Genomic DNA, 27,033 nt, shown 5'->3' with positions numbered 1-27,033 from the left:
AGGAAGGAAGGAAGGAAGGAAGGAAGGAAGGCAGGAAGGCAGGAAGGCAGGAAGGAAGGAAGGAAGGAAGGAAGGAAGGAAGGAAGGAAGGAAGGAAGAAAGAGAGAAATGTGCTTAATAAAGTAGGCATCAGTTTTATCTGAGGCAGGTGGTATGGGAGTGCCCAGAGTCAGGAAGGTACTCTTAGCCACTTTACTAGTTTAAGACCATGAACAAGTCACATAATGTCTCTCCAGGAGTCATGAAAAGTACTATGGGACCAGGGATGGGGGCTGGAGTTAGTTCAGGAAGATCCGGGATCTAATCCCGCCACTGATACTTAGTGACTTTGGGACTACTGGGCAAGTCCTATAAGCCTTAGTTTCCTCAGCTGTAAAATGAAGATAACACCTAGAATCTTTGGCTCCCAACGTTGTTGTGAGACTCCACTGTCTGCCACCATCCCTGGCATTTGGAAATGTTTGTTGAGTTGTTGATAAGGTTAAGATGCAATGAAAGTTGATTTCCACCAGACAGAGTGACCAGTTTCCGTCTTTCACTTGGTTCTTCAGTTGGTACAAGGGGAAAGCATTTGACAAATCCCAAAAGGCTTTTTTTCATGGAGCTTGTTCCAAGCTGAATCTGAGGGCTGGAGAAATAGTCTGCGTTCCCTGGGCAGGGAGGATCAGCATGGAGATGTGTTTTCATTAAAAGGAAACTGCAGAGAAATTTTATTAGAAACTCAATATTCAGCCTCCAAGAACTCAGCTGGCTTCTAACTGCCTGAATCCCAAGGTTCATTTTGGGCTTTTCTGACATGGCCTTAGAGAATAGGGATGAAGAAGGGGAGAGCAAGGTATGAGGACAATTGTTGATTAACAAATGAGCCACATTGGGCCACCTGATTTCCTTTCTGCTTGGATTAGCAAACTAGTAGATAAAAGGCTTATAGGAGATGAACTGTCTTTGGACTGTTGCAAAGCTTTTGAGTCTATTTTATGAAGTTTTAATTGAAAAACTTAAAATTCCAGGTGCTCTTTCTGATGGTGGTAGAGGTAGGGGATGGGAAGAAAAGAGGTAGAAAAGACAAAGGGATTTCTGGGATATCAAGCGTCCATCTCTAATGTATCTTATGTAGTCCTGGTTTAAAAAGAGAGAGAGAGAACTCATGCTTATGCAGTCTTATAGAGAGAGGATGTGAGGCATCAAAAGATGAAGGGATTCATGCTTCTGGTACTGTCTGAAGACCCAGAATTTTAAAACTTCTCAAAGCTAGTCCAGAGCTCCTAGCATCCCAGCTCCTGAATGAGGTACCCTTGAATTAGCTACCATCTCTCTTTGGAGAACACCTTTGTATGAGGGAGAGAGTGGACATGCTACTATTCACATTCAACAAAAAAGTAAACCGAGGCTCCCAAAAGGGCAGTGATTTGCCCAACACACTGAGACAAAGAATTAGATCATCTCTAAGTCGGAAGGGAGTACAGAATTTATCTAGGTGAAGCCATACCTGAACAAGAAATACCTTCTCCAACACTGCTGCCAAATGACCATCCAGCGTGCACTTGAAGACCTCCAGTGATAGAGAGCTCACAACCTGCTCTGGCAGCCCACTCCACTTTAGGGACAGCTGTCATTGTTAAGAGGTCCTTGCTTGTATCCAGCTGAAATAGACTTCCTTGTAACTTTGACTTACTGCTCCCAGTTCTGTGCTTTGGGGCCAACCAGAACAAAGCTAATCCTTCTTTCCCATGAGACTTCTTAAGATCCTTGAAGCTATCTAGCATGCCTCCCTGCCACCCCTACCCCGCATCAGTTCACTACCACCCTATTTCCTTGCCTCATCATCCCTTGTCTAGACTGCTGAAATAACCCCTCCCTCTGCTTCTACTCTCTCCTCCTTCCAGTTCATCCTTGACATAGGTCTGACCATTCACTCCCTTGCTCAGAAAGCTGGAGTGGCTCCCTATTATTTCTAGGGTGAAATGCAAACTGCTTACTTTATACTTGAAGCCCTCCATAATCTGACTTCAAACTCCATTTCCATGTATTTCCCCTTCCTTCCCTCTCTGCCATCTTCTCTTCTTCAAGTGAAACATCCTCATTTCCTTCAAGCAATCCTTCCTTGCATGGCCTTGTCTCCATTCCTCTTTAAGAAATGTTCTTTCAGAGCTGGACCTCAAGTCTAGGTTTCCTGACTTCCAGGCAAGGGTTCTGATCCTTGTGGCCCATTACCTTTGTAAGACAACTGATGATGACTGAGGCCAAAGATCGAGGAGACAGTATACCAAGGATGTATTTCTTGTATACTATCCAATAAAGGGGACCTCTAACCCAGATGTGGGATGTCCCAGAGGCCAGCATGTCTTAGAGTCCCTGAGCTTCCCTTTCACAGGCTTGATCCCCGCCTCCCCCAACCTCCTGTCTAGCCCCCTTCGTGGGGTCCAAGTCTGGCACCCTTAACATCGTCTCTAGCGAGGCTTTGTTTTTCCCTCCTCTTTAGGACTGAACCAGCTGCCTTTTGACCCATCCATCAGCCACGAGCCACTGCACTTTTGCAGCCCTTCTGACAGTCCATTGCTGTCAGAAGGTCAGGTTGAAAATGAAGACGACACGAACAAGAAACGAAAGCGAACGAATGAGCGCACAGGTGAGTGAGGTAGAAGCGTGCCACCCTGTGTGCCATCACTGTCTTGTCATGCCAACCCTAAGTAGTCACATAGTGTTTGCACGCACCAAGCATCTTATCCAGTGCAGCCTGCAGCCCCAGGAAAGACAGAGAGAGTGTAAATAAGATGGCCTCCTCTCCCCATTTTCCAGATATGGAGTAACCTGGAATAGTAGAAAGAACAGTGGCTTCCAAGTCACCACATTTGAATCCCTGCTCTGCTACTTCCTGGCGAGGTGACCTTGGCACTCAATCTCCCTGAACCTCAGTTCTCTTCTCTGTAAAATGAGGAGATTGGCCTAAATGGACCTTTAAGGTCCTCAGTGCCAGAGCCATGACAAGAACGCAGGGCTCCTGCCTTGCAATCCCGTCTTTCCACTCCACCAAACTCCCTGTGATGGTGGGACAGCTTAGCTTAGGATGTTTCTGCCCAAAGGACCAAAGGAAGAATCATAGGTTCACAGATATCTAGGCCTGGGAAGGGTCTTGTGGGTCACCCAGCTCAAGCCCTTTGTTTTGCAAAAAAGGAAACTGAGGGCCAGAGCAGTGAAATGGTTTGCCCAGCATCCCATAGGGGTCCCACTGAGCTGGGAGTAGAACCGAGGGCCATTGGCTCTAAATCTGGTGGCACTACATATGGCGTGTGCTTGTCTTTTCTGTCTGCACAATCGAGGGATCTTTGTCACTAGTTCTTATTTACCAAATTCTCTCAAAGAAGGTCCTATCTTTTGGAGTCACCATCATTTGGTCCTATTTTGAAATCACCCAACATGATTGGTGTGAATTTTCTATGCTTTCTTTCACTGCTGTCAAACCAGAGAAAGCTAGCTCGTAGTGTTCAGTTCATAAAATGCCTTGGATAGAATTGTGCTCCTGCTTTGGCTATAGTTTATGGGGGCAGGTGCTTTTCTAGACTTTTCTTCATTTGTGCCTCCCCACAGCTCATCAGGAGGGGGAGTGGATTCTTCCTATCCCCACAGCCAGGGAACAACAGAACAGAACCTAAAACCCACATCTTTGGCCCTCCATCTGGCGTTCTTTGCACTAGTTTAGAGGACAGAGTTTACTGTTCCAAGGTGTACTTTTTCTCTGAGTCACTTTGTGTGTCCTTGTAGCATTCTTTCAATTCAGCAAATATCCAATTGCATGAACATTTACTGAGCACCTACTATGTGCAAGGTGCTGTTCTAGGGAGCAAGGTTATACAGAGAGAAAAAAAGACAATCACCACTTTAAAAGAACTTGTGTGGATTTGGGGGGAGGATATAACACATTCACAAATAATATGGACAGCCACCAAGTCAGTAAAGTCTTCCCAGAGGAAGAGGTTTTTGAGCAAAGCCTTGAAGAAATCTCAGGATTGTCTCATGCAGAGGTAAGGTTGGGGTGGGGGGGGCAGTCTGGAGAATACCCAGTAGTAATACATGGAGGGCACAGAGGGAAGGAAGGGGAAATGCATGGACAGGGAGTTGGCGAGCCAGATTATGGAGGGTTTCAGGTAAGCAGTTTGTATTTCGCCTTGGAAATAGGACATAGCCACTCCAGCTTTCTGAGCAGGGGAGTGAACGGTCAGATCTGTGTAGAGGATGAATTGGGGGGAGGAGAGAGTAGAAACAGATTGCGCTATTAGTGAGCTATTTCAGTGGTCTAGGCAAGGAAATAGGATGGTAACCGAGTTCTTGCTGAGAAGGTCCTATCTTTTGGTATCACCATTATTTTGCCCTATTAGGAAACCTTCCAAAATAATTTGTGGGAGTTTTCTATACTTTCTTTCACTGCTGCCAAATGAGAGAAGGCTAGCTAATAGTTTTCAATGCATAAAACGCCTTGGATAGAATTGCACTGACTGTTTGGCAGAGTTTTTTGGTGGGAGTGGAGAGAAGGTAACAGATTTGAGAGATATGGAAGTAGAATTTTGAAGAACTGATTGGCTATAGTGTGTAAGAGAGAGGGGAAAGATCGAAGGAAGACCCCAATGTTGCAAATGGGGATGTCTAAGAGGATGGTGGCACCAACAGAAATGGGGGAATTTGGAGGAGTGCCTAAGTTAAAGAGGAGAGATAGCACATCTCTTTTTAAACAATGTTGAGTTTGAGACAGTGATGAAACGTCCAGCAAACAGTTTTCATTGTGGGAATGGTGATGTGGGACAGGTGTGTGGGAGAGAGATTAGGGCTCAGATGTAAGATTTGAGAGTCATCTTTGTACAAATTATAATTGAACCCATGGGAGCAGATAAAATCTTAGAGAAGGAGGTGGGGAAGAAAGAGAGACAGAGAGAGACAAGAACAGGACAAGACAAGACAGGATGGCATGGCCCAAGGTAGAGCCTTGGCGCACACTCATGCTGAGAACATAGAAGATGCAGGAGTCTGACATGGAGCAGCTGGAGCAGAAGTGGACAGCATCCCAGAAGCCAAGGAGAAAGACTGCCCCGGAAGGAAGGTATAGTCACCAGTGTTTAAAACTACAGAGGAAGTCATATGGGATCAGGACTGAGAAATGGTTGTTTGATTTAGCATTTCAGAGATTTGGAGTTTCTCTGAAAGATGTTTCAGACAATTTGGTTGGGTTGGAAGTCCAGATGGCAAGGAGTTGAGGAGTGATATTGAGCAGGTAGGGAGGAAGACAAGTATCAATGACTTTTTTGTCTGATCTAACTGTGAAAGGGTAAAGAGATAGAGGATGATGGGGGGGGATGTTAGAGTCACTTTTTTTAATAATGAAAGAAATGTGGACATTCTTTTTCTTTTGCTTTTTGGAGGCAATTGGGGTTGAGTGACTTGCTCAAGATAGTGATGGATAGTTTTTGTGTTAAGTGTCTGAGGTCAGATTTGAACTCAGGTCCTCCTGACTCCAGGGCCAGTGCTCTATTCACTGTGCCACCTAGCCACCCTAGAACAGTTTTTAAACTTTTTTTTTAATGTGGACATTCTTGAAAGGGGCAAGATCTGGAAGAGGTAGGAAGGAATAGGCCCTACAGCACCAATAGAGAGAGAGGTTAACCTTGGCAAGAAGAAGGGGTATCTCTTCTTCAGAGACTGATGCAAACAAGATAGGAGAGAATATAGGATAATGTCATAGAATTTTAAGGTTTAAAGAAGATGGATCTCAAGAAGGCCTTTTTGGGAAGGAGTATGGGGATGATAGAAAGGGTTGAGAAGAGAAAGTTTGGAATAGCTGCTGTGATAGAGTCAGTGGGAATAATAAAAGGATAGCCATGTGGAAGTGAGGGCCCAACTAATATAAGCAGACATACGCTTGTTGTGGTTCAAATGAGCATAGTTGCGCAACTTCCTACAGTAGGATTCTGTGTCACATGGGCAGGAGTAGACAAGACAGATGATGGAGATATAGAAGAATAGGGATATGGCAAGATAAGAATTTGGGCAGCTAGGTGACTCGGGATAGAGTGCTAGGCCTGGAGTGAGGAAGACTCCTCTCCTTGAGTTCAAATCCAGCCTCAGACACTTACTAGCTGGGTGACCCAGTGCAAGTCACTTCCCTTGTTTGCCTCAGTTTTCTCATCTGTTAAAGATGAGCTGGAGAAGGAAATAGCAAATCACTCCATTATCTCTGCCAAGAAAACCCCAAATGGGATCATGGAGAATCAGACATGACTGAAAAACAACTGAACAAAAGGCAAGAATGGTGATAAGACAAGGAGGTAAGGGATTCAGTATGTAAAAGACAGTGAATATTTGAACTAGTTGACTTGGAAACCAAGACTGAGGGGCTCAGGAAAATGAGGCCAGAGCAGGGGTCCAAAAGAACAGAGATGGATGGGGTGATAAGAATGGAAATCATGTGTAGGAGGAGGGAAACAGAGGGAGGGAGAGAGATGGGAGCTGCTATTGACGTGTGGTAGGGCTTCTCAGGCAGATGGATGTTTCTGTGTAATCCTTAGGGTCCCAAATCAAAGCCCTGCTCAAATATGAGCCTGGAAAACCAAATTTAAGTCAAACTGTGCCTCCCTGGAAACCCTTGGGGAGAGTGAGTCATTCTGCATAACCAGGTTTTTCATATGGATGAGTTTTTGCTGCTTTAAGCACCAAAACATTTTCTTTTTTTTTTCATTTTGGATGTCAATTCTTCTCAAATATATTAGCTACTTCCTAGCCTTCTTCAACAGAATTGGGCATAGTTTCCTGTTTTCTTGATGAGTTGGGGTCATCATTATGAAATAAATTCTGATACTTCCTGTGCAGCAAACCCTTGTGTCTGTCCTCAGGGCCCAGGAAGGTGCATCCAGCTGTTCTTCTGGACAAGAATCAACCTTTGGTGACTGACATTTTCTGAGCTCTCAGTTGGGTGGCTCTTGCTGATATTCCTAGTTTCTTGCTTCTTGCTGCTGGCAGTGGGTTCACCTATAGCAACCCCTCCCCCAACCTCCTCATTTTCTCTAAGCTTGGAAGCTAAAAAATGAACTTGTTTAGTGTAAACAGTGTCCTCCTAATGAGGTGACTGAGCATTTTGACAGCCATTTTTTGGCTATTGTTTTCTTGGTTCTCTGGGTTGAGGAGGGCCCCAGATATCTGAGTTCTAGGTAGAAAAGGGTAGTTTACATTATCGTAAAATTTCTGAAATTCCAAGTAGTGGCTGAGCCAGAAGAGGCAGTCTGAATTGGTGAAGCGTCTGAATGATGGACAAGTTTTAACTTTGATTAGTTATAGAGACCTTGAGGGACTCCAGCTACTAAGCAGGTATAGGGTTTTAACTAGGGGGCTGAGGAACTTGTAATTAGCAAAATGCATTTGCATTCAGATAATAAAGGCTCTAACTTCCTTTAAAAGTTCTGTTAAAGAGGTTAAATAAGGCCCCTTACTGCTTCAATTAGATCCCTCCACAGTTTGTTCACGTTATTAATTTGTACTTTCTTTGTTGAGAATACAAAGGAAAAACCTTTGTCGAGTCCAAAAGAGACTCCAATGAATAAGCTTTCATTTATTCATTACTCTTCTAGTTTCTCCTCGGAAGTCCTGTGCCCATGGAAATGGGTAGGTTTTCTTCCCACCCAGTCCTGGGAGAAAAAAAATGAGGGGAGATTTCATCTGGGGAAAAGTAGCATCTAGTTCTTGCCCAGACTCTAAAGAGGCAGCTAGGTGGTGTAGTGGTTAGAGCACTGGGCCTGGCGTCAAGAAGACCTGAAGTCAAATTGTGCCTCAGATACCTACTAGCTGTGTGACCCTGGGCAAGTCACTTCCCAAGTCTGCCTCAGTTTCCTCAGCTGTGAAATGGAGACAGTAATAGCACCTTTCCAGCATTGTTGTGAAGCTCAAATGAGACAATATTTTATAAAGTGCTTTGCAAACCTTAGGGGCTATATAAATGCTCTTAATTGTTATTGCTGTTGTCACGCTCTTCTCCAAGATCTTTCCCGGCTTCTGTAGTCTCTGGTGCAGCCTGAGTCACCAAACCCAGTGGTCCTAGGGTGGGACCTTTTTGCCTTCTCTCTTTCTCTCCCCCTATCATGTTCCATCCCTAAGTTCTGAGTGCTTCCCTCACAGTGTCTCTCCCAGCTGCCCCTTCTTTTCCTTTCCTGAGACAGGGGCCTCAGGTTTATCAGGCCCTTATTTCCTTTTCCCTGGACTGTGTATTGCAATAGGCCATAAATCTGTAAACTTTTCCCATGATGCTCCCTCCTGATACTGTGGCTTATGGGAACCACTCCAGCCTGGTGCTTGTTTCTGAAATACTTGGAAGTCTAAAAATGAAAGGCATCAAGTGTTTCTAAAGAGAAAACACCATCACTTTGTGCCTCAGAGTGAGATATTCTGGACTAGCCAGTAGAGTTTTTCAATCTCAAAAAGGTAGAAGGGCACATTGTTCTTTCCACCCGAATTAAAATAGAAATAGCCTAATAATCCAAGTCCATTTTTGTATCGCTGGTGTTCTTATCTGATTATAGATCCTAGAAGAGAATATAAAGTCTTGAGAACTGAAAGGATGTGTTCTCCCCCCACCCCCAACTACCACTAAAGCACCCTAGGCTTTCTTCTCTCTGGAGTCGACTGCAAATGTGTTAAGCTTTTTCAAAAATGTTTAGAGATGGTAGGGGTAAAGAGGAGGAGAAAAGATCAGGAGGAAAGTGTAACAGTGGTTCACTAACACCTTCCCCACCCCTGGGACAGTGCCTTATAATACAGGTGTCAAATGTAACTCTAGCAGCCAGATTAAAATGTAGTTGAGAAATATTTAACAAAATAATAAAAATCCAGTAGAACCTAGATAGTGTTAATCTGTGGTTTTCTAAGTCAGTCTGCCCATAGGGATCCTTCTTTACAACCATTTAGTGACCTGTTTCTAGTTGAGTTTAATACCACTGGCCTACCATATTGAGGGTATGGGTCTTATAACTCAGACTGAAGTTGGGATCAGTCTCCCTTCTTGAGTGTATGAAGACTAACAGTATAGTCCAGCGAGACTGAGAATGACAGAATGTCAGGGCTAAATCTAATCACATGACATTTATTAGGGATAGAATGTCCCATCTTATACTTAAGTTGAAGCTATCTTTCACCAGTAGAAGATGGGGAAGTTGTGGTCAGAAAACATTTTGTCTGAAAAAGGTCTGGTGGTTTTAGTGGGCTCCTGTACCTCAGTGTGTGGTGTGGCCACCACAAGACCTCATGGGATCTCCAGCTGCTGTGTTGAGAGGCCTGGTATCCAGAACTAAAGAGATGACAGTCCCTTGATTATCTGGCCTGGTCATATCATATCTGGGATATGGTATTGTGTTCTAGATACTACCTTTTAGAAAGGACATTGCACGGCTGAAGTCTGTCTGCTGACCTAACTTATGAGAATAGCTTCTGTACTGTGGTGAGACATGGAGGAGGCCTTTCACATCATAGGTACACAACAACCTTTTACCACCTCTGAAGTTCTGTAATAGCATCTTTCCCCAATGTAAGAGGTATAAAGCATTCAGCAAATGGCAGTATTACACACAACAAGGGGGGCTCAAGAAGGGTCCCCAAAGGGAAATAGCATTCAGGCTGGGATGCAGAGGATGGCTTGGAATTGGACAGAGAAGGTGGGGGAGTTGCTGTAAGCAGGGGGTCCAGAAAAATCATGCGGCCCATGTAGCAAGCAGCCAGGAATCCTGATGGGTTGGAGCGTGGGCTGTGTGAGGTAACACGTGTTCCCTGGTGGTGACACTTGCAGAGTGGATGAAGCACTGCCTTCCAGTAGGAGACCTTTGATTTCAGTTTGTTTCAGCCCAGTTTTTGGCCCAGTCTGGGTCATTCTGCTCTTCAAGGTGACTGAAATGGAAATAATGGAGATGCTGCTTCAGTCCCCATTTCATGGTGCAGTGGCACCACTTTTGATAGACAGATATCACTGGGTGACATAATGATAGTCATTTCCATGAATCTGAAGTACTTGGTGACAGGGATTTTCAAGGGTCTCCTGCTAAGAACTGAAGTGACAGAGACAGGGGATTATAACAGAGGCTACAGGGACGTTTGCCACTTTGAATATCTGCCTATATCAGAGTATTAGACATGGGTTTTACCATTGGCTCTTCTCATACAACCTCCATCTGCATTGACTCTATCGATCATAAGCTTTAGAGCTGCAGAGGAGCCATAGAGGTCAGCTAGTGCATCCTCTCATTTTAAACCAGTGAAGAAACAAAACTTCACAGAGGGAGAAGTGACCACCCAGATAATAAGTGGGATTCAAAGCTAAGTCATATAGAGTTAGAGCTATATTTCAGTGTGGCTTACATACAGGACATAGCTAAACCCATAAGAGCTGGTGAGTAACCAGGGCAGATAATAGGGCCAGTACTGAAGCCCTTGATCATGATCCAAAGGAGAAGAGGGCATCTGGGAGGAGGGGGTGACCAACAATGCCAAGTGCTGAAGAGAGATCAAGAGCATTGGATTTGTCAATAAATCTAGACCACTGGAGGACAGCGTTGTGCCCTATGGAGAATGTAGAGTTTAAAGATGTCCTCATGAAAATAACCACACAAATCCCTATAATATATAATGTTGTATACAGGGCAAATGTTATGGGGGATGATTCCATTACTGACAAGGGAGACTGGGGCAGCTTCCTAAAGGAGGTGGGCAGCAATCGAGATGTCCTTGAAAGGGTGGGCAGGAAGTTAGTGGATGAAGAGCAGGACAGAGGGCACAAGTAAAGAAATATAGGTGAGAGAGTGTAGGGTGTGTCTGAGGGGCAGAAAGGAGTCCAGTTGGTTTAGAGCAGAGTGCTTTGTGGGTGTAATGGAAGCTCCAGGCCAAAAGTAGAGTGGGAGCAGATTATACAGAGCCTTGAATGCCAGGCAGAGGAATTGACATTTTTCTCTAGTCCCCTTCCCCCAGGATGAGGGACCAGAACCCTTGATATGAGTGACTTTTGTTACTGGGTAGAAAAATTATAAGGGCTTCCATTGCATCAGGAGAAGAGCCCCAGGCAGCAATTCATCTCTTCCAGAATGAAACGGCAGCTATTACATTGAGTGCCAAACCCCACAATAAGGTCTAAAAGGCCCCCAGTTAGAGTGACTTACTGTTTTCAGCTACTGATGTCAACATCAACTCCTGTAAACACAGGGTCTTTGCTGGCAAGTAATTTTCTAATTTAGCCTTCCTTATTCCCTTCCCTAATTATACTGATCTAGGACACACAGAGGCTTAGCACCACTGACTGATGCATCCCAGATGATATGAGCAGGGCTCCAGCCAGCTCTGGCTCCTCTCTGGATGGGGCGGGGACCAGGGCCACCTCCGGAGTCTTTTTGGCCAGCGTCAGGTGTGTGGACTGAGAGACTTTCTTGTCCTTTCTGGTTGGTTGGTTGCTGCCTGCTCTGTGACATGGTGACCTGAGACAGATGATCCTGGTTTCTTTGTTTATCAATGCATTTCTTTATTTCTCTCAAACAGTTGCTTGCTTTCAAAGTATTTCTTTGGTGCTTCAGGGTCATCTGCCCAGAAACCATTTTCCAGCCTTCCACAGTAAGGTAGCTGTGAAAAGATTGCCCCCAAATAGGATCATTGATTTGGAGCGAAGAGGTCTTAGAGGTCAACTAGTCTAACCTACACATTTTACAGATGGAGAAACTGAGATTCAGGGAAGGGGAAGTGACTCGGCGAAACGTCCCACAGGGAGAACCTAAATCTTGAAGTGGAAAGGGCCTCAGAGGCCATCTAGTCCAGCCCCCACACTTTATAGCTTATTCTCTAATAGAAACTGGAGGCCCCGAAAAGTTAAGGGAATTGCCTGGTCAAACTGGGATTTGAACCCACGTGTACTTACTAAATCTAGTGCTCTTTCTACTTTGCCATTCCAGTTCTCTTTCTCTGTGCCTTAACCCTGCCCCCCCACAACTTATCTCCTAAATTCAACTTTCACATATCCAACTACCTCCAGAATATTCCCATGTGGCTATCCCTCAGCACCTTGGACCAGAGGGATCAGAATCATTGTCAGCAAAATTATAGAGTTTGAGCCAGATTAAAATGTCATTGGGAAATGTTTAACAAAATAAATGAAAATACAGTACAACACAGACAATGTTAATTTGTGGTTTTTGAAGTCAATATGGCCAAGAACAGGGCTCTTACTCTATTTGAGTCTCTTCCTTAGACGTGTCAGCACATTGAAGACAACTCATTTTACCCACTGCCCCTCAAAAAACCTGCCCTGTCCCCCACTGACTTCTCTTTTTCTCACCCCACCACCCTCCTTCCATTCACTCTGACTTAAACTTTGGAGTCATCTTTTCTTCTCTTCACCTCTTAGCTCTCATTAATCCTTGAGACCCATTAGTGTGGCAGCCAAAAAATCACTTGTATTGACCTTCTCTTCTCCCCTCCCAAGATAAGCAATCTAGATCAAGTGCAGGTTTTTGCTTTTTTTTTGGAGGGTACAGGGCAATTGGGGTTAAATGACTTGCCCAAGGTCACATGGCTAGTGTTAAGTGTCTGAGGCTGGATTTGAACTCAGGTCCTCCTGACTCTAGGGCCAGGGCTCTATTCACTGTGCCACCTAGCTGCCCCTAGTACAGGTTTTTTCTACCTGTTCTTGCCTAGACTATCATCAAGACCCCCTAACTGGTTTCCCTACTTCCCCTTCACATTCTTCCAAATATACATTTGACCATATCATTCCTATATTCAAAAACCTTCAGGGGCTCCACATTACCTCCCAACTCCTGATCCTGGCATAATCTCCACAGCCTGGTTCCAAACTGCATTTCTGGCCTTATCCCACACTGTGTACCTCCATGTAATCTGTATTCTGTCCCATTCCCCATTCCCATACTGTCTTCTCTGGTCTTTGTGCCATTGCTGCTGATGAAAGGAGGCAAGTCCTTCATTTCAGCAATGGAATCGCCACTCCAGCCTCAGAGATTCCAAAGTGATTTTGCCCTCCCCCGATTTCCCAAAGTACTTTGTCACAATCTCTTACTCTTCTGTATATCATACTTCTTTGTGTAGATACCTTTCCCTCCATAAGATGGTACCCTTTCTGTGACCTATGTCTGTACCATGCCTGTGCCTTCACATCTCCAGCTACCTGCAGGAATTCACCTTGATGGCACACCATAGATGTCCAAAACCAGACTTACTCTCTCTCGTCTTTATCCCACTGCTTCTGAATTCACTCTTTATGTCAGCATCCCATCCGTTGGGTTCCCCAAGGTCTTAACACTGGAATTATTTTTCACCTCTAATATCTAATCTTTATCAGGTCCTGCTGATTCCATTTCCCCAATATGTCCTCTCTCTAGGTCCTCTTCTCTCTGTTCTTAAAGCCATCATCCTAGCATAGGCCCCTTATTTCCCATTGCCTAGACTACTGTAGTAACCTCTTAGTGGGTTTTCCTATCTCCATTCTTTTCCCTCCCATAATGTATCTGTTATATTCACCAGAATGAAAAATAAGTCTGGAAAGGTAGACTGAAGCTAGGTCATGAGTGGCTTTAACCACCTGGCTGAAGAGTTTAGATTTCACCCTAGCATCTTTTAAGTCCATTTATCCAATCCCTCATTTGGCACATGAGGAAACTGGAGTTCAAGTGAAGCTAAGTGACTTGCCCAAGGTCATACAGCTAGTAAGTAGCAGAGCCCACAGCTCAAACCCAGGACCTGCAACTCTTAGTTGAGCAATCTTTCCACCTCACTGCACTTTCAGAAGATCATTTTTGCAACTCAATCTGTAGAAGATAGAGTAGAGAGGGGAAAAACTTGAGGCGGTTAGAAAAACAAGTTAGAAACCAAGTTGAATAGTCCAGGCAAGAAACAATGAAGGCCTTGCACTAAGATAGTAGTTGAGGGGTAGAAAGAAGTAAACAGGTAGGAGAAACATGGTGGAAGGGAAGGCAGGGCTTGGCCATAGCAATGGACTAATATATGATGATTCATCTTCCTGTAGTACTAGAGACTGTCTAGAGCTACTTCCTGATTTTACAGATGAGGAAACATAAGCCTCTTAGAAGGAAAGTGATTTGCCCAAGGTCACAAAGGTGGTGAATGGCGGAATCAGGATTGGAACCTTGATCCTCGAATTTTAGCTACAAGACCTTTCCAATAAGATTCCTAAATCCCTTTCCTTGTAGCAATAGAACATGGCAAGTACATGAGCAATGGGCCAAGTGGTCTGCAAGGAGGAAAAGATGCTGAGGAGTCAGGGAACTAGTTAGGATGCAAGAGGCCCATTTGTTATGGAAATGAACATGGCAGTTTGTTCCCCAGCCTGAGGATCCCCATGCTCCTGGCCACATGCAGAAATGAGAAAGAATGGGGTGGGGGGAAGCTAGGTGGCATGGTGAATAGAACACCAGCCTTGGAGTCAGGAAGACCTGAGTTTGAATCTGGCCTCAGACACTCAACACAAAAACTAGAAGTGTGACCTTGGGCAAGTCACTTAACCCCAATTGCCCTCCAAAAAGCAAAACAAACAAAAGAAATAAGAAAGAATGGCCCATCTGTCCTTTGTTCCCAGTGAGGGTGCCTGATGCTAGCTGACCAGGATTTGCCCAAAGGCATGATGCTACCTCTTGACAGCAGAGAGTTAGGGCTTGGGTTTTCTGTCTTTGAGTCCTGCTGTGTGAGAGCCAGCAAAGTGTAGTTGGATATGGCACTAGACTTGGACTCAGAAAGATGTGCATTCAAATCCTGCCTCAGACAAGGCCCTCAGCCTCTCTGTGCCTCAGTTTCAATATCAGTAAAATGAGGAAATTGTACCCAGTGACCTCTGCAGTTCTTTCCAGTCCTAAATCTGTGATCCTATGATCACTTGGGGTAGGAAGGAATAAGTACTTCTTAAGCTATGTGCCAGGCACAACCCTGGGAAGTAGGTGGTATTGTCATCCCCATTTTACAGATAGGGAAACAGAGGCAGAGGTTGTGACTAGACACAGCTAGTGTCTGAGCATCTGTTACCCAGTTTGAACTCAGGTCTCCCTAACTCCAAGCCCATTGCTCTGTGCTCTCTGTGGCCCCAGCTGCCCCTACTCAGTAAATGACGTTTTACTCCCTGTTGCCTGCCTATGGAGGTCAGAGATATAATCATTGTTCTTTGGGCCTTCTACCTAAGCAACATTTCCAGTCAGGCCGTGATGCTTTTGGAGGGGGAAGCAGGGGAGGGGGCTATGCTTATCTTAAAACAGTAGGAATCTCTGTTGGGAATGTGAGTCCAGTGTCAGCTTTGGCCTTCATGTAACTAGGAAGTTTATTTCCTGACTGGCTTCTGTGCTTAGCAGGGTCTCCTCTGCCACTTGATCCACTGAAGAAAGTCTGAGGCCTACAAAGGGAAGGACCCCCTTGTCCTGTGATCCTGTTGGTTAGCTCCTTTTATCCTGTTTTGACAAATTGTGCTGACTGATAGTTAGCCTTTGGACTGAGGTGGAGGGACCGGAGTACAATGGATGAAGGCCTCAGAGACTGGAATCCTGCCTCTGACTCAGCTGCCCGTGTAACCAAGTGTGGACAAGTCATGGAATCTCTTGGGGTTTCACTCACTCTATAAAATGGGGCCTCACAGTGTTGTTTCAAGAAATCAGTGAGATTATTTAAAGTGCTTTGGAAACCTTAAAGCAAATAAAAATAATAATAGGAGCTCACATTTATATAGCACTTTGTTTTATAAACTACTTTGCAGATATTGTCTCATTTGCTCTGCAAAAGTGAGCTATTATTATTCAAGAATCCAACCATCTCATTGGAGAGAAGATAAAGCAAGGCTGAGAGAGAGGGGAGTGACTTGTCCAGGGTCCGCGTACAGCCAGGAAGTGACCAAACAAAGGCAGCTCTCTGAGTCCAAATCTAGCATTCTTGTCATTGCCTCCAGGTCAGACTTCTACAAATTAGCGTTGTTAAAATGACTCAGCTCCAGTTATAAAAGCAAAGGTTTGCTTTGTTGTCATTGTTGTTCATTTGTTTTCTTCGTGACCCTTTTGGGGTTTTCTTGGCAAAAATGGTTTGCCATTTCCTTCTCCAGCTCATTTTACAGATGAGGAAACTGAGGCAAACGGGGTTAAAGTGACTTGTTCAGGAACACACAGCTAGGAAGTGTTTGAGTTCGGTTTTGATTTCAGGTCTTCCTGACTCCAGGCCCAGGGCTTAATTCATTTTGCCAGAAGCAATCAGTCTTAAGGGAATATTTAGCCTACATAAGAAGGACTCTTTGGAAAGATCCAAATAGCACCTGTTTGCAGACAAGTAATGTGTTTATTCCTTCATTCATGCCCATGGTTACCTTCTGTATGCAAAGCAGCATGTTGTATGACACGAGGGGATATTAAGACAGTCCTTGTCTTCCCAGAGTTTGCCATCTAGAAGACTGGATCTGATTGTAAGCTCCTTGAGGGCAGGGATTGTATTTCTTCTTGTTAAGTCTATCCCTAGCTCTCAGCACAGTCCCGCACACAGGAGGTACTTAATCAGTGCCAATGGCATTTAGATTGGTTTGCTTGCAGCACAGCAAACCCTTATTCATCCAAGGACCAGATCTGCAGCATTGGTGTAAAGCAATGACGAGGTCTCCCAATGGCCAAGTCCCAGCATTCTCTTTGCCCCTACTCAGAAGAACTCAGTGAGCCTGCTTCTTCACCCACAGTACAGCCAAAGATGGTGAGAGGGTCTGTTAGGGACAGCCCCTTGATGGCTGCCAATGAGAAAAAAAGAACCCCAAATACTAATAATGAATCCTTCTACAGCAGGCAGGGGACATTGAGGCAGGAGCCAAGGGTGGTGGGGGGTTAACTCTGTCACTGCATCAGACAAAGGATTCTTATTTTTGATGATTCTCTTGATGTAAAGAAGAACCTTAGGGGACAGCTAGGTGGCACAGTGAATAGAGCACTAGCCCAGGAGTCAGGAGGACCTGAGCTCAAATATGGCCTCAGACACTTGACACAAAAACTAGCCATGTGACCTTGGGCAAGTCACTTAACCCCAATTGCCCTGCCTTCCCCCCTGCAAAAAAAGAAAAAAAGAACCTTAGTCACTTCAGTTTCTTCTATTTGCAAGTCTTTAGTTGGAATAAGTGTATGGACTTGAAAGACTTAGTGTGGGCTAGTAGAAAGCTGAACTGAAGGTCAGAAGCTCTGAGTTAGACTCCCCAGATTCCTACTTTTCCTCCTGTGGGACCCTAGGCAAGTTACTTCCTTCCTTAGTTTTCTCCTGTGTCAGATGAGGTCATCCTCTAATGGAGACCGTCTCTAAATTCCCTCCATCTCCAAATCCTATCATCCTAAATCAGGGCTACTTTGCCTTCATTTATTTAGAATTAGGGAGCATCTCTGAGAATTCTTTCAACATCTGCCTTGGTTGTGTTGTGTTTGCGGGAGAAGTTGATGGTGACCTTTATGCAAAACAGATCCCGTCTTCTTTCTCAAAGGCTGGTAAATCCCAGCAGTGAGGAGACCCTGTGGTTATTAAGCTGGGAAAGTTTTGTACAGAAGGTATTGAGATCATGGCAACGAGGAGCTTCGTTATGTTGAGGGGTGGGGAGGGTGACTCACCCCTGACCTGCAGGAATGATGAATGGCCCTTTGCCGAGAAATGTTCCCAGGTAATAATTGGCTTCACATTGTAGGCCAGGCAGAGAAGAGGAAGTTAAATGCTTTTCAGAATTATGAAGCAGGCAGGGTTTGGTATTGTAGCTTAAAAATTAATTCAGTAAACATTGGCTTTGCTAATTAGACACTGTCCAGCAGCATGCTGTGGGAAGGTTTTCTTTTGCATGTGCAATTGTTTTTGAAGATTAGGACTGTTTTTCAAAAAGTACAAATATCTGAGTAGGTTTTTTCTTTTTTTCTCTCTCTTTTCATTTTCTGGCAACATTGGGGCTTAAGTTATGACAGGGGAGGGACCTGGGAAAGCAGCAGAGACTTGGCAGTGTACCTTCTTTCCATCTCTTAAAAGCAATGAGCCAGCCTTGAGCCTGTGCTTCCTGGACTTTGATCTTGTCCCTCTGGACCCCAAGCCTTGTGCTACTAGCTTCTCTTGTGAAGCCTAGACAAAGTTGCTCTCTGTTCCCCATGTGCAATAGGAGAACAGGCATTGGACTAGATCAGGGGTGGGGAACCTGTGGCTTCAAGGTCACATGGGGCCCTCTAGATCCTCATGTGCAGCCCAAACTCCACAGTTTGGAGTTAGTCAAAGGGCCGCACTTGAGGACCTAAAGGGTCACATGTGTCCTCAAGGCCACAGGTTCCCCGCTTCTGGACTAGATGTTCTCCAAAATCCCACTCATCTCTCAAACACTGAGACTTTGCTTCTTTTTTCCATCCTCCTAATCCTCTGCTAGCTTTCTCCCTGTTAGACTGTCAGTTCTGTGATACGACCTCCCTCCCATTTCCTCTCCTCCTTTCCCCCCTGCTGCCCTCCCTCCCCCATCAGCTACCACAGAGCCCACCCAGAAGCCAATGCAGATGTGTTTAATATGCACTGTTCCCTGCTCTTTCAGCTCTCCTGTATGGTTAGTGGGAGAGAGTATTATCTTCCTGTCTGTCATTATCTTCCTAATGTGACTGGAAACTGATGGGGAGAGAGGAACTAATTGGAGCAAGGTCACTTCCTTCTAGGGGAAGGACTAGGGTCAAAACGCAGTAATCCTGCACTTTTCCAACCATTGTTTAGTTCATCCAACTAAGGCCATTTCATGGAGATGTGGTAGGCAACGGGCATCTCTCTGCTGTTAACTTTGAGGATGTTACCAGAGTCCAGAGAGCTCTAATCTCCACAGATTCAGATTTGGCTTCTTTCATCTGTGATGTGGCATTAACTTAATAGTAGCAGACACTACTATGGAATTGGAGCTTGACTTCTGTGCTAGGGAAGCACAATGATGAATGGGTGATTAGAGAAGAAATTCTGTTCCTTGCCTGGGTTTTGTGAGCCTGTTAGCTGTTGCTATGTATTTGCCTAGTAGCTTAATCTCCACACTGGTCTTTTCTCCTCATTCAGTTCTCTGTCCCCTCTCTTACTCTCACTCCCATCCCCACTAAAGGATCTCAGGGGGGAACCTATCTTCTTTTTTTTTTTTGCTTTTTGGAGGGGCAATTGGGGTTAAGTGACTTGCCCAAGGTCACATGGCTAGTAAGTATTACGTGTCTGAGGCCGGATTTGAACTCAGGTCCTCCTGACTCCAGGGCCGGTCCTCTATTCACTGTGCCACCTAGCTGCCCCCATGGAACCTATCTTCCTAAAGCAGGGTAGAGTAGAAAGAGCATTGGACTTGGGGTCAGGAGACCTGTCTCTATTACTAACTAGCTGTGCAACCTTGGACAAGTTGCTTCCCCTCTCTGAGCTTCAGTTTCCTCCTCTACAAAATGGGACAAATAACACTCATCCCACCCATTTCATCTTCTTGTGATGGAAGTCTGCCAACCTTAAAGCACTATAGAAGTTGAAGCTGCATTTGTGGCAATTTGCATGGCATGGCTTGAGAATGAATGGATCATGGAATGCTTGAAGAGTACTCAGACTGAGAGTCCAAATCTAGAGAGCTAAAAGTAACTTTAGAGAAACTGAGGCCTATAAAGGTTAGATGACTGTTCCAAGACCACACAGGCTGGGACTTCATCTCAGGTCCTCTCACTGCAAGCCCACTGATCTTTCCACTATTCTGCTATAACTCAACAGGTAACACCAGAGAGTCTCACAGCTGCAGGAGAGGTCAGGAGGAAGAGGGGTCAGGGCTATGATTGAAATGACTGTAGTTGCTCCTGTCCTGCCTAACTCTCACCCATCTCTGATAAAGAAGATTACCACTGCCCACTCTGTATAGAATAGTTTTATGCCTGCCTCCTTCTCCCCATCCCCGGCCTCCCACCAATGTGTCTGTGTACCGGGGCTCTGCTAAGAAGGGCTCACCTCACTGGAAGGGGAAGCAGCCAATGATGAGAAAACTTAATTCAGATACAGCACAATGCTTACCTATCTGTAAATTGGTTGATCTGAGGCTGTAGCCCCAATTTTTGTGGTGCCAACAACTATGAAAGCGTGCCAAGGGCAGAGGTCAAGCTTGCAGATCCCTAAGTGCTGCTGGCCACGCTGGCCCAGTTCTGTGTTAGATCTCAGGTGCACTTCTTTTTCTGAATGATTTTTTTTTTGTACCTGTCCAACTAAGTCATAGCACACTTGGCTTATCCGTTGATGGGGGACTGGGTTTGGAGATAGGTAGGGTTGATTGCCAATGGTGACAATGATTTTTAAGGTACACTATCCATTGGCTCATTGCAAACCCAAAGGGAACCATGCAGGAAGAAGTCAGTTGAAGTCGAGGAAGATAGAATTTTAAGTAATTAAGATTTGGTTTAGAAGGCTTTTGCAAGAACTTATAGCGGTTTTTGTGTGTCTGTCCCAGGAAATCTCAAGACCAATTGTGTAGCCATCTGGCCCCAAAGGTGAAAATTCATTTACTGCAGTGCGGTAGTCTTCATGCCAAGACACCTGGAAGCAGCTGCTTTGGACACATACCCAGTGTTTTGTGTTTCAGAGTTCATCTGATTCAAAACTAGCCACTCTCTCTGATAAATCAGGCTTTCTTCCCAGCCCTGCCCCTGATTTACTGTGAAATATTGGGCAATCAATTCACTTAGCTCCCCACTTCTGCCACCCCTTGCCCAGACTACCTGTCTAGAAAGTGGATCCAAATCCACTGAGAAGCTTGATTCGTTGAACACAGCTGAGGGAGGGGATGGTGAGCACACGCTTGGGAGCAGTACAAATGAAATTGCAGTGGTCAAGTTACAGCCCCCTGGTGGCCCAAAGCATCTGATTGGTTCTCTCTCTCAGTAGCTGGGTGAAAGATGCAGCCTAGGAGAGCACCCCACTTCAGGTGAAATAACATTGGAGAATTCCTATAGAATCCCTCGCTCCATATAGCTAATCAGACGGAGTATGGATGGCCCCTTTGAAAATGACCAAGCCGTAGTTTATTAGACTTAGCCCCATGTTTCATTGTGGAAATACCAACCACCCAGACTTGAGAACCTCTGGCCCAGCTAATGAATTGCTCTGCAGCAGCCCCCAACAAGTGGTGTTACTTCCATTATTCTGAGTCCTATTCTGATATTAGACAGTGGTGTCATATAGTTGTGATCCTGACTATTTCAGCAATGAAACAGGAAAGCAAGGCTTAACCCAAGCTCCATAGTCTCCAGAGGAGCCATTATTCATGGGACTCAAAGAGTACTTCCACTGACTAGCCTTGAGCCAATCCACTTCTCTCTATCACTTCCTAGCCACATTAGGAAGATAATGAGAAAGAGAAAGCTAATGCTTTGTCCCACTAATTAGGGTGAATAGTAAGTCCTAATTTAGGATGTTACCCTCCCTACCCAAAGCACTGAGGTGAATTCAGAATTCCTCCCTCAGGGGCAGATCAGGCTTCCTCTCCTCCCATCACACTGGCCTGTCATTGTGATGCCCAGCAACATCCAAGCCTCCTAGTTCACAGATTTTATCAGCTCTTTTGACCTTTATCCTTCACTCTCCAGCCATTCAGAGGACGGCAAAGCCTTCTATCTGACCATTGCCTCCAGGATACTGAACTCTGAAATCTTCTTAGACTTTGTCATTCCATCTTTCCCTCTGCCTCAGTCCTCCTAAATCTATTCTTCAATCTCCACTGCAACCACTGTTTCTTCTCAGATTGTTTGCTCTAGCCTTACTTTCCCCTCTTCCTGGTTTCAAGCCTATGAGTAAATGAGCTACTCGCTATCCACTACCCTTATAGTAGTATGGCTCATATGGCTCATACCTTGCCAGATATCAAACCTAGATTAACTCCAACACCTGTATTCTTCCCTCCTGTTCTTGTGCTTCTGAATGCCACTGGAGGAAGTCAGATACCTATGCCTACCGAGTCCACTACCCATATATTTCAATTGGGCTCTCGTTGCAGGATAGCCGTCATTTTAGTCCTTCCCAATTGCCCACCACATTTCCCACACTGACTTCTGCCCTTCCAAGTAACTTAACCCAATCAGGAGTTACTTCTTGTATTCTCTAAGCCCCATATAAAACCAGCCAGAGAAGTAGACCCTGAATGAGGTGTCTACCAGTACCAACTCAGGATACACAGAAAGCACCCAGCCTACCCCCATCCTGGGTCCTTGTACAGTTGATTTTCTAAAAATTGAGGCTTAGGTTGATACTTAAGGAATCTGTGATTTCATTGTTATGGATACTTCTTTCATTGATGTAGCTTGCAACTTCCTTTTACAGTTTGATAGCTACCCTTTGAAATTTGCTATTGGCTTAAAAAATTCATCCGTCTGAGGGCAGTCTGGTAATTAAGCTTTCTAAACTTCCTCTTGCCTGGACTTGGACTTTACATTTATCATTTATCTGTATTCAATTTGATCTGTTTAGATGTGACCCATCACTCGAGCCTACTGAGATTCTTTTGGATCTTGGTTCTGTCATTCAGTATATTAACCATCCATTTCAACTTTGTGTCTTCTGTAAATTTGATAAGCATCTCATTTATACCTTTATCCAAAAAAAATGATAAAAATGTCAAAAAGAATAGGGCAAAGAAGAGAATTCTGTAATACTCCACAAAAGCCCTCCTTCCATGTTAGCCTGACACCCCTCTTTGGGTCCTGTTGTTCAATTCCAAATTCGTCTAACATACTATCATCCAGTCCACATCTTTCTATCTTTTCTATGAGGATATGAAAGATGTTGTCAGAAGCCTTGCTAGTATCCAGGTCTACTATATGTATGACATTCTTCCAATCTTGCAGTCTAGCAGCCCTTTGAAAAAGGAAATGAGCTTTGTCTGGCATGACTTGTTCTTCATAAATCCATGCTGGCTCAGAGCAATAATAACATTTTCCCTTTTTTAGTGATCACAGATTCTTCAAGAATGTGTTCTAGAATTTTGCTAGGCATTGAAGTCAAGCTCACTGGTTTACAATAGGAAAATGCCCCCTGTTCCCTTTGTCAAACTTGGAATGTAGTTAGCAGGCCCCTGTAACAACTTTCCCAGGAGTACTAACAGTGCCCCAGTAATCCCATCTTCAAGTGTTTGGGTTGTTTTATTCTTTTCCCAGTAACTGGAGATGTACTTCATCTTGGCCTGGTAAATTGAACTCATTAAAGGCTGCCAGGTGTTTTCTCACATTTCCTCATTTATCTTAGGGGGCAGCTTACTGTTGTGAAATGCAAGCTGTCCTTAGGAGTCTACAGGACCTTGTTCACAGCCTAACTCTGTCCTTTCTTAGCTGTGAGACCTTAGGCAAGTCATTTCTTTGAATGTTAAAATCAGGGGATTGGACTAGATGATCCTAAGGGCCCTTCCTGCTCTAAATCTGTGATCTTATTATTAACTCGTTGTTAACATTTTGGTTGTAACAATCTAACAATCATTTTTCATTGAGAAACAGGAGAGAAATATTGAAGATATTCTCTCAATTTTCTGGCATCATGATCTCATCCACCCAGAACAGCAGTCTTAATTATTCTTTGATATTCCTCTTGCCCCCAAACATACAAATTCCCTTTTTTGTTAGGAGTTAGCACTTAATACTAGTCTTAGCTCATTCTGAGCTTTAGTTCTCATGATGCTGTCCTGCAAATAGATAGCACAGTGCCTAGCACATAGTAGATGCTTAAAAAAACCTTCCTTCCCTACCTCCCTTCTTCCATCCATCTCTCCTTCCCTTCCTTCCTTCCTTCCTTCCTTCCTTCCTTCCTTCCTTCCTTCCTTCCTTCCTTCCTTTCTTCCTTCCTTCCTTCCTTCCCTTTTTTCCTTTCTTCCTTTCCTCTCTTCCTTTCCTTCCTCCCTTCCTTCCTCATGCTGCTTTTTTGTATTCAACCTCAGTTTCCCTTGCTTCCATCTTCTACATATATCTTAGTCATTGAGTTCCCATTGAATTAGTGCATTGGTCTCTTTAGAGGCAGTCCTCCTACTACCCAACCCTTTTTCTTTCATATTCTAATCATTGCATTTCTAACATATGGGGCTTTTATGCCCTAGATAACAATTCCCTTTTTCAGTCCCTGTTTCAGTACCAGAGACAGCACCTAGTTTCTGTCACTTTCTCCTTGTTAGAAAAATTTCGTTTTTCTTTTCACAAAATCTTAGAATCTTCAAACTGCAAGAAATATAAGGGATCATCTAGTCCAATCCCCTCATGTTTCAGAAGAGGAAACTGAGGCTCAGGTCAGTGGCAGAGCTCCAGACAAACTCAAGTCTCCTGACTCCCAAGTCCAAGGCTCCTTCCAGTATTTCTAGACTTAAATAAATTTACTCAAGAAAGTTTTTGTGGCCTGTTGTAATCATATCTGCTTGAATTCTTTCACAAAGGAAAAAATAAAAATTGTTATTTATTCATTTTTATTACATTTAAAAATGTTTCTTGTCATATAGACAGTTAAGCATAGATGTAGTTCTAAAAGTCATGAACTTCTGGCAAGATAAGCCTGTACTTGTTCTCTGAGAAGTATGTGCTTGCCTGGAATCTTTTAATAATATTGGTGCCACTTATCCCAGCCTCTATATTGCTTTTTAAAAAAAACAAGAAGTAATATCAGATAGAGTGAGTTGGGGCAAGATTGAAAAACCTAACCTGGGCTTTTGAAGTTTTTTTTTTATCTGGAGAGGTGGGGGAATAGGGAGTGGGGATTTTTTATTCACTTATTATGTTTGGTTTCAAGCAAGAAAGCATGAATGTATTGGCATTGGAATACCAGGGACTGTTAACAGGTCTGGTCCTGGCACAGATGGTAAAGTTGGACTAGGATAATGGCATGGGACAGATGACCCTGGAAGTGGAGTCAGAAGGCCTCTAATTTGAGTCTCACTATGTGTATAAAATCAGATAGCCCTCCTGACCTCTGGGATCCTCAGCCTGGACAGTCTCCAAGGTCTGATATCATGTGATGCCTCCTAATCGCCATGTGCTCTCCCACTTTCAAGCTTTTGCCAACACCTGGAGTAGCCTTCTCTGCCACTGAGTCTGTTACCATGGGTAAGTCCCAGGGCACCTCTCCAGGCGTCATTTTTCTCCTCTATAGATGAGGGAGTTGGGATAGGTGGCCTCTAAGATCTTTTCCAACTTGAAATCTTGTGATCCTCTGTCTGCCTTGGGAACCTTTACTCATCATTCCAGGTCCAACTCCACTGTTACCATGAAACCTCCCCTCTCCCCCAAACCATAAATGAGCTCTTCCTCAAGTGATTTGTATTCTTTTGATGCACTTATCTTTTGACTTGTGCTCTCTTTAGCTGTGGACATTTGTTATCACATGACATTCGATATTATAAAGTCACTGAGGGCAGAGACTCTTATTTGTCTTGGGAGCTCCCTCAGTCCTCCTCATTGCACGTAGTAGACACTAAATAAATGCTTATTGACAGATGAATAAATGAGTGAATAAAAGGATAGGGCCAGAGTGGTTAGAAACTGGATCTGGGACTTCATTGGTACAGTGAGGATGTTCCCTCCATCATTCCAGACTGGCACTTTCTCTGGTCTTGGAGAGTTGCCTAGAGCATGAAGAAGTTAGAGCCCCATCCCTGGAGTCAGGAGGACCTGAGTTCAAATCCAGCCTCAGACACTTAACCCAAAAACTAGCCGTGTGACCTTGGGCAAGTCACTTAACCCCAATTGCCCTCCAAAAAAAAGGCAAAAAAAAGAAGTTAGGTGACTTACCCAGACTCACACAGCCAGTATGTATCAAAGGCAGTACTTGAACCCAAGTCTTCCTTGGCTCAGAGGCTGGCTCCCTATCCACTGTGCTGTGCCTCCTCTTACAGTGAAAAATTGCTCACTTTATTTTGTATCAGTTCATGTAAGTCAGATGTTTCTTTATGTTCATCATATCCATCATTTGTTTTCATTGTTGTATTCATTGCTGTATGTGCACAGCATTCATTGGTGCACAGTAATATTCCATAAAGTCATATGCTGCAACATTTATAGCTATTTCCAAGTCAATGGGTATCCATTCTATTTCCAGTTATTTTCTACCACAAAAGTACTTATATGACTGTTTTATGGTAAATGGGACATTTCTTTCTGTTGACCTTCTAGAGTTATATTCCTACCAGTGGGATCTCTGGGTCACAGGGTGTAGACATGTTGGTCATTTTTTTTAATCATAGTTCCTAATTGCTTTTCAGAATGGTAGAACCCAATACATAGCTCCACCAACTGCCTGACTTTCCATAGTACCCAATGCTGACTATTCCCATCTTTTGTAATCTTTGCCAGTCTGCTGGGCCACTTCCCCCATTGCTCAAAGGAGGAAATTGAGGTCCACAAGTGGGAAGAATGCTACCCAACGTCACACAGTGAGTCAGTGGAAGAGCAAAGATTCAGCCCCTAACCTGCTGATTCCCAGGCCAGTATTCTTTCTAGCATTCTAGCATTCCACAGAAGCATTTCCCTAGCCACAAGACTCATGCCAATGTCTGGCCTTGTCAAAGATATATTTTTTGGAAGGCAAATATATGAAGCCTTTCAAAGGCCCATTGTTTGCTGATTTCCCATCATGCTTCCTTCCTCCCTGGAGGAAAATCTTTGATAAAGCAAACTTACCTCTTTTCTCTGTAACAATTTTCAGCTGTGTTTCTTGTTTTTGTAGTTTGGGATTCATGTAGCTCTCAGGCAAGTTTGTCTCAGACATTCCCATTTAATATTCAGCTACAGCTCCAAGGAGTTTAACATTATTCATTTTTTAAAAATCAAAATAATCTAAAGTCAACTCGTCTTCTTCCTGTGGACATTTCAACTTAAAAACCTTTAAGGCACTGCCTGCTTTACTTTAATTGTAACCAGCATCTGATATTTGCTACCCTTGCCTGGATATCTCTCTGTGTCTCTATGTCTCTGTCTATCTCTGTGTCTACATACATACACAGTCTCTCTCTCTCTCTCTCTCTCTCTCTCTCTCTCTCTC

The 27,033-nt window shown here is 44.2% G+C and overlaps 1 protein-coding gene across 5 annotated transcripts in view; it reads left to right on the top strand.

Moving 5' to 3' along the window:
* ENOX2 (ecto-NOX disulfide-thiol exchanger 2) overlaps positions 1-27,033 on the top strand; it is a 291,168-nt gene that overhangs the window by 154,760 nt on the left and 109,375 nt on the right. For 4 of the 5 annotated variants that reach the window (XM_069074065.1, XM_069074064.1, XM_069074068.1 and 1 more), the window contains one exon: positions 2,483-2,629. The exons of the other annotated variant lie outside the window; for it this stretch is intronic. In XM_069074065.1, coding sequence (XP_068930166.1) covers positions 2,483-2,629 — 147 coding nt within the window. The remainder of the gene's footprint in view (positions 1-2,482; positions 2,630-27,033) is intronic. 5 annotated transcript variants of the gene reach the window in all.

The sequence above is a fragment of the Petaurus breviceps genome, unplaced genomic scaffold (genome assembly GCF_028583685.1).
Source record: "Petaurus breviceps papuanus isolate PSGF00001 unplaced genomic scaffold, PetGlider_PUasm1.0 90881, whole genome shotgun sequence".
NCBI classification, from domain to species: Eukaryota; Metazoa; Chordata; class Mammalia; order Diprotodontia; family Petauridae; genus Petaurus; species Petaurus breviceps.
This window is presented reverse-complemented; position numbering and strand designations above follow the sequence as displayed.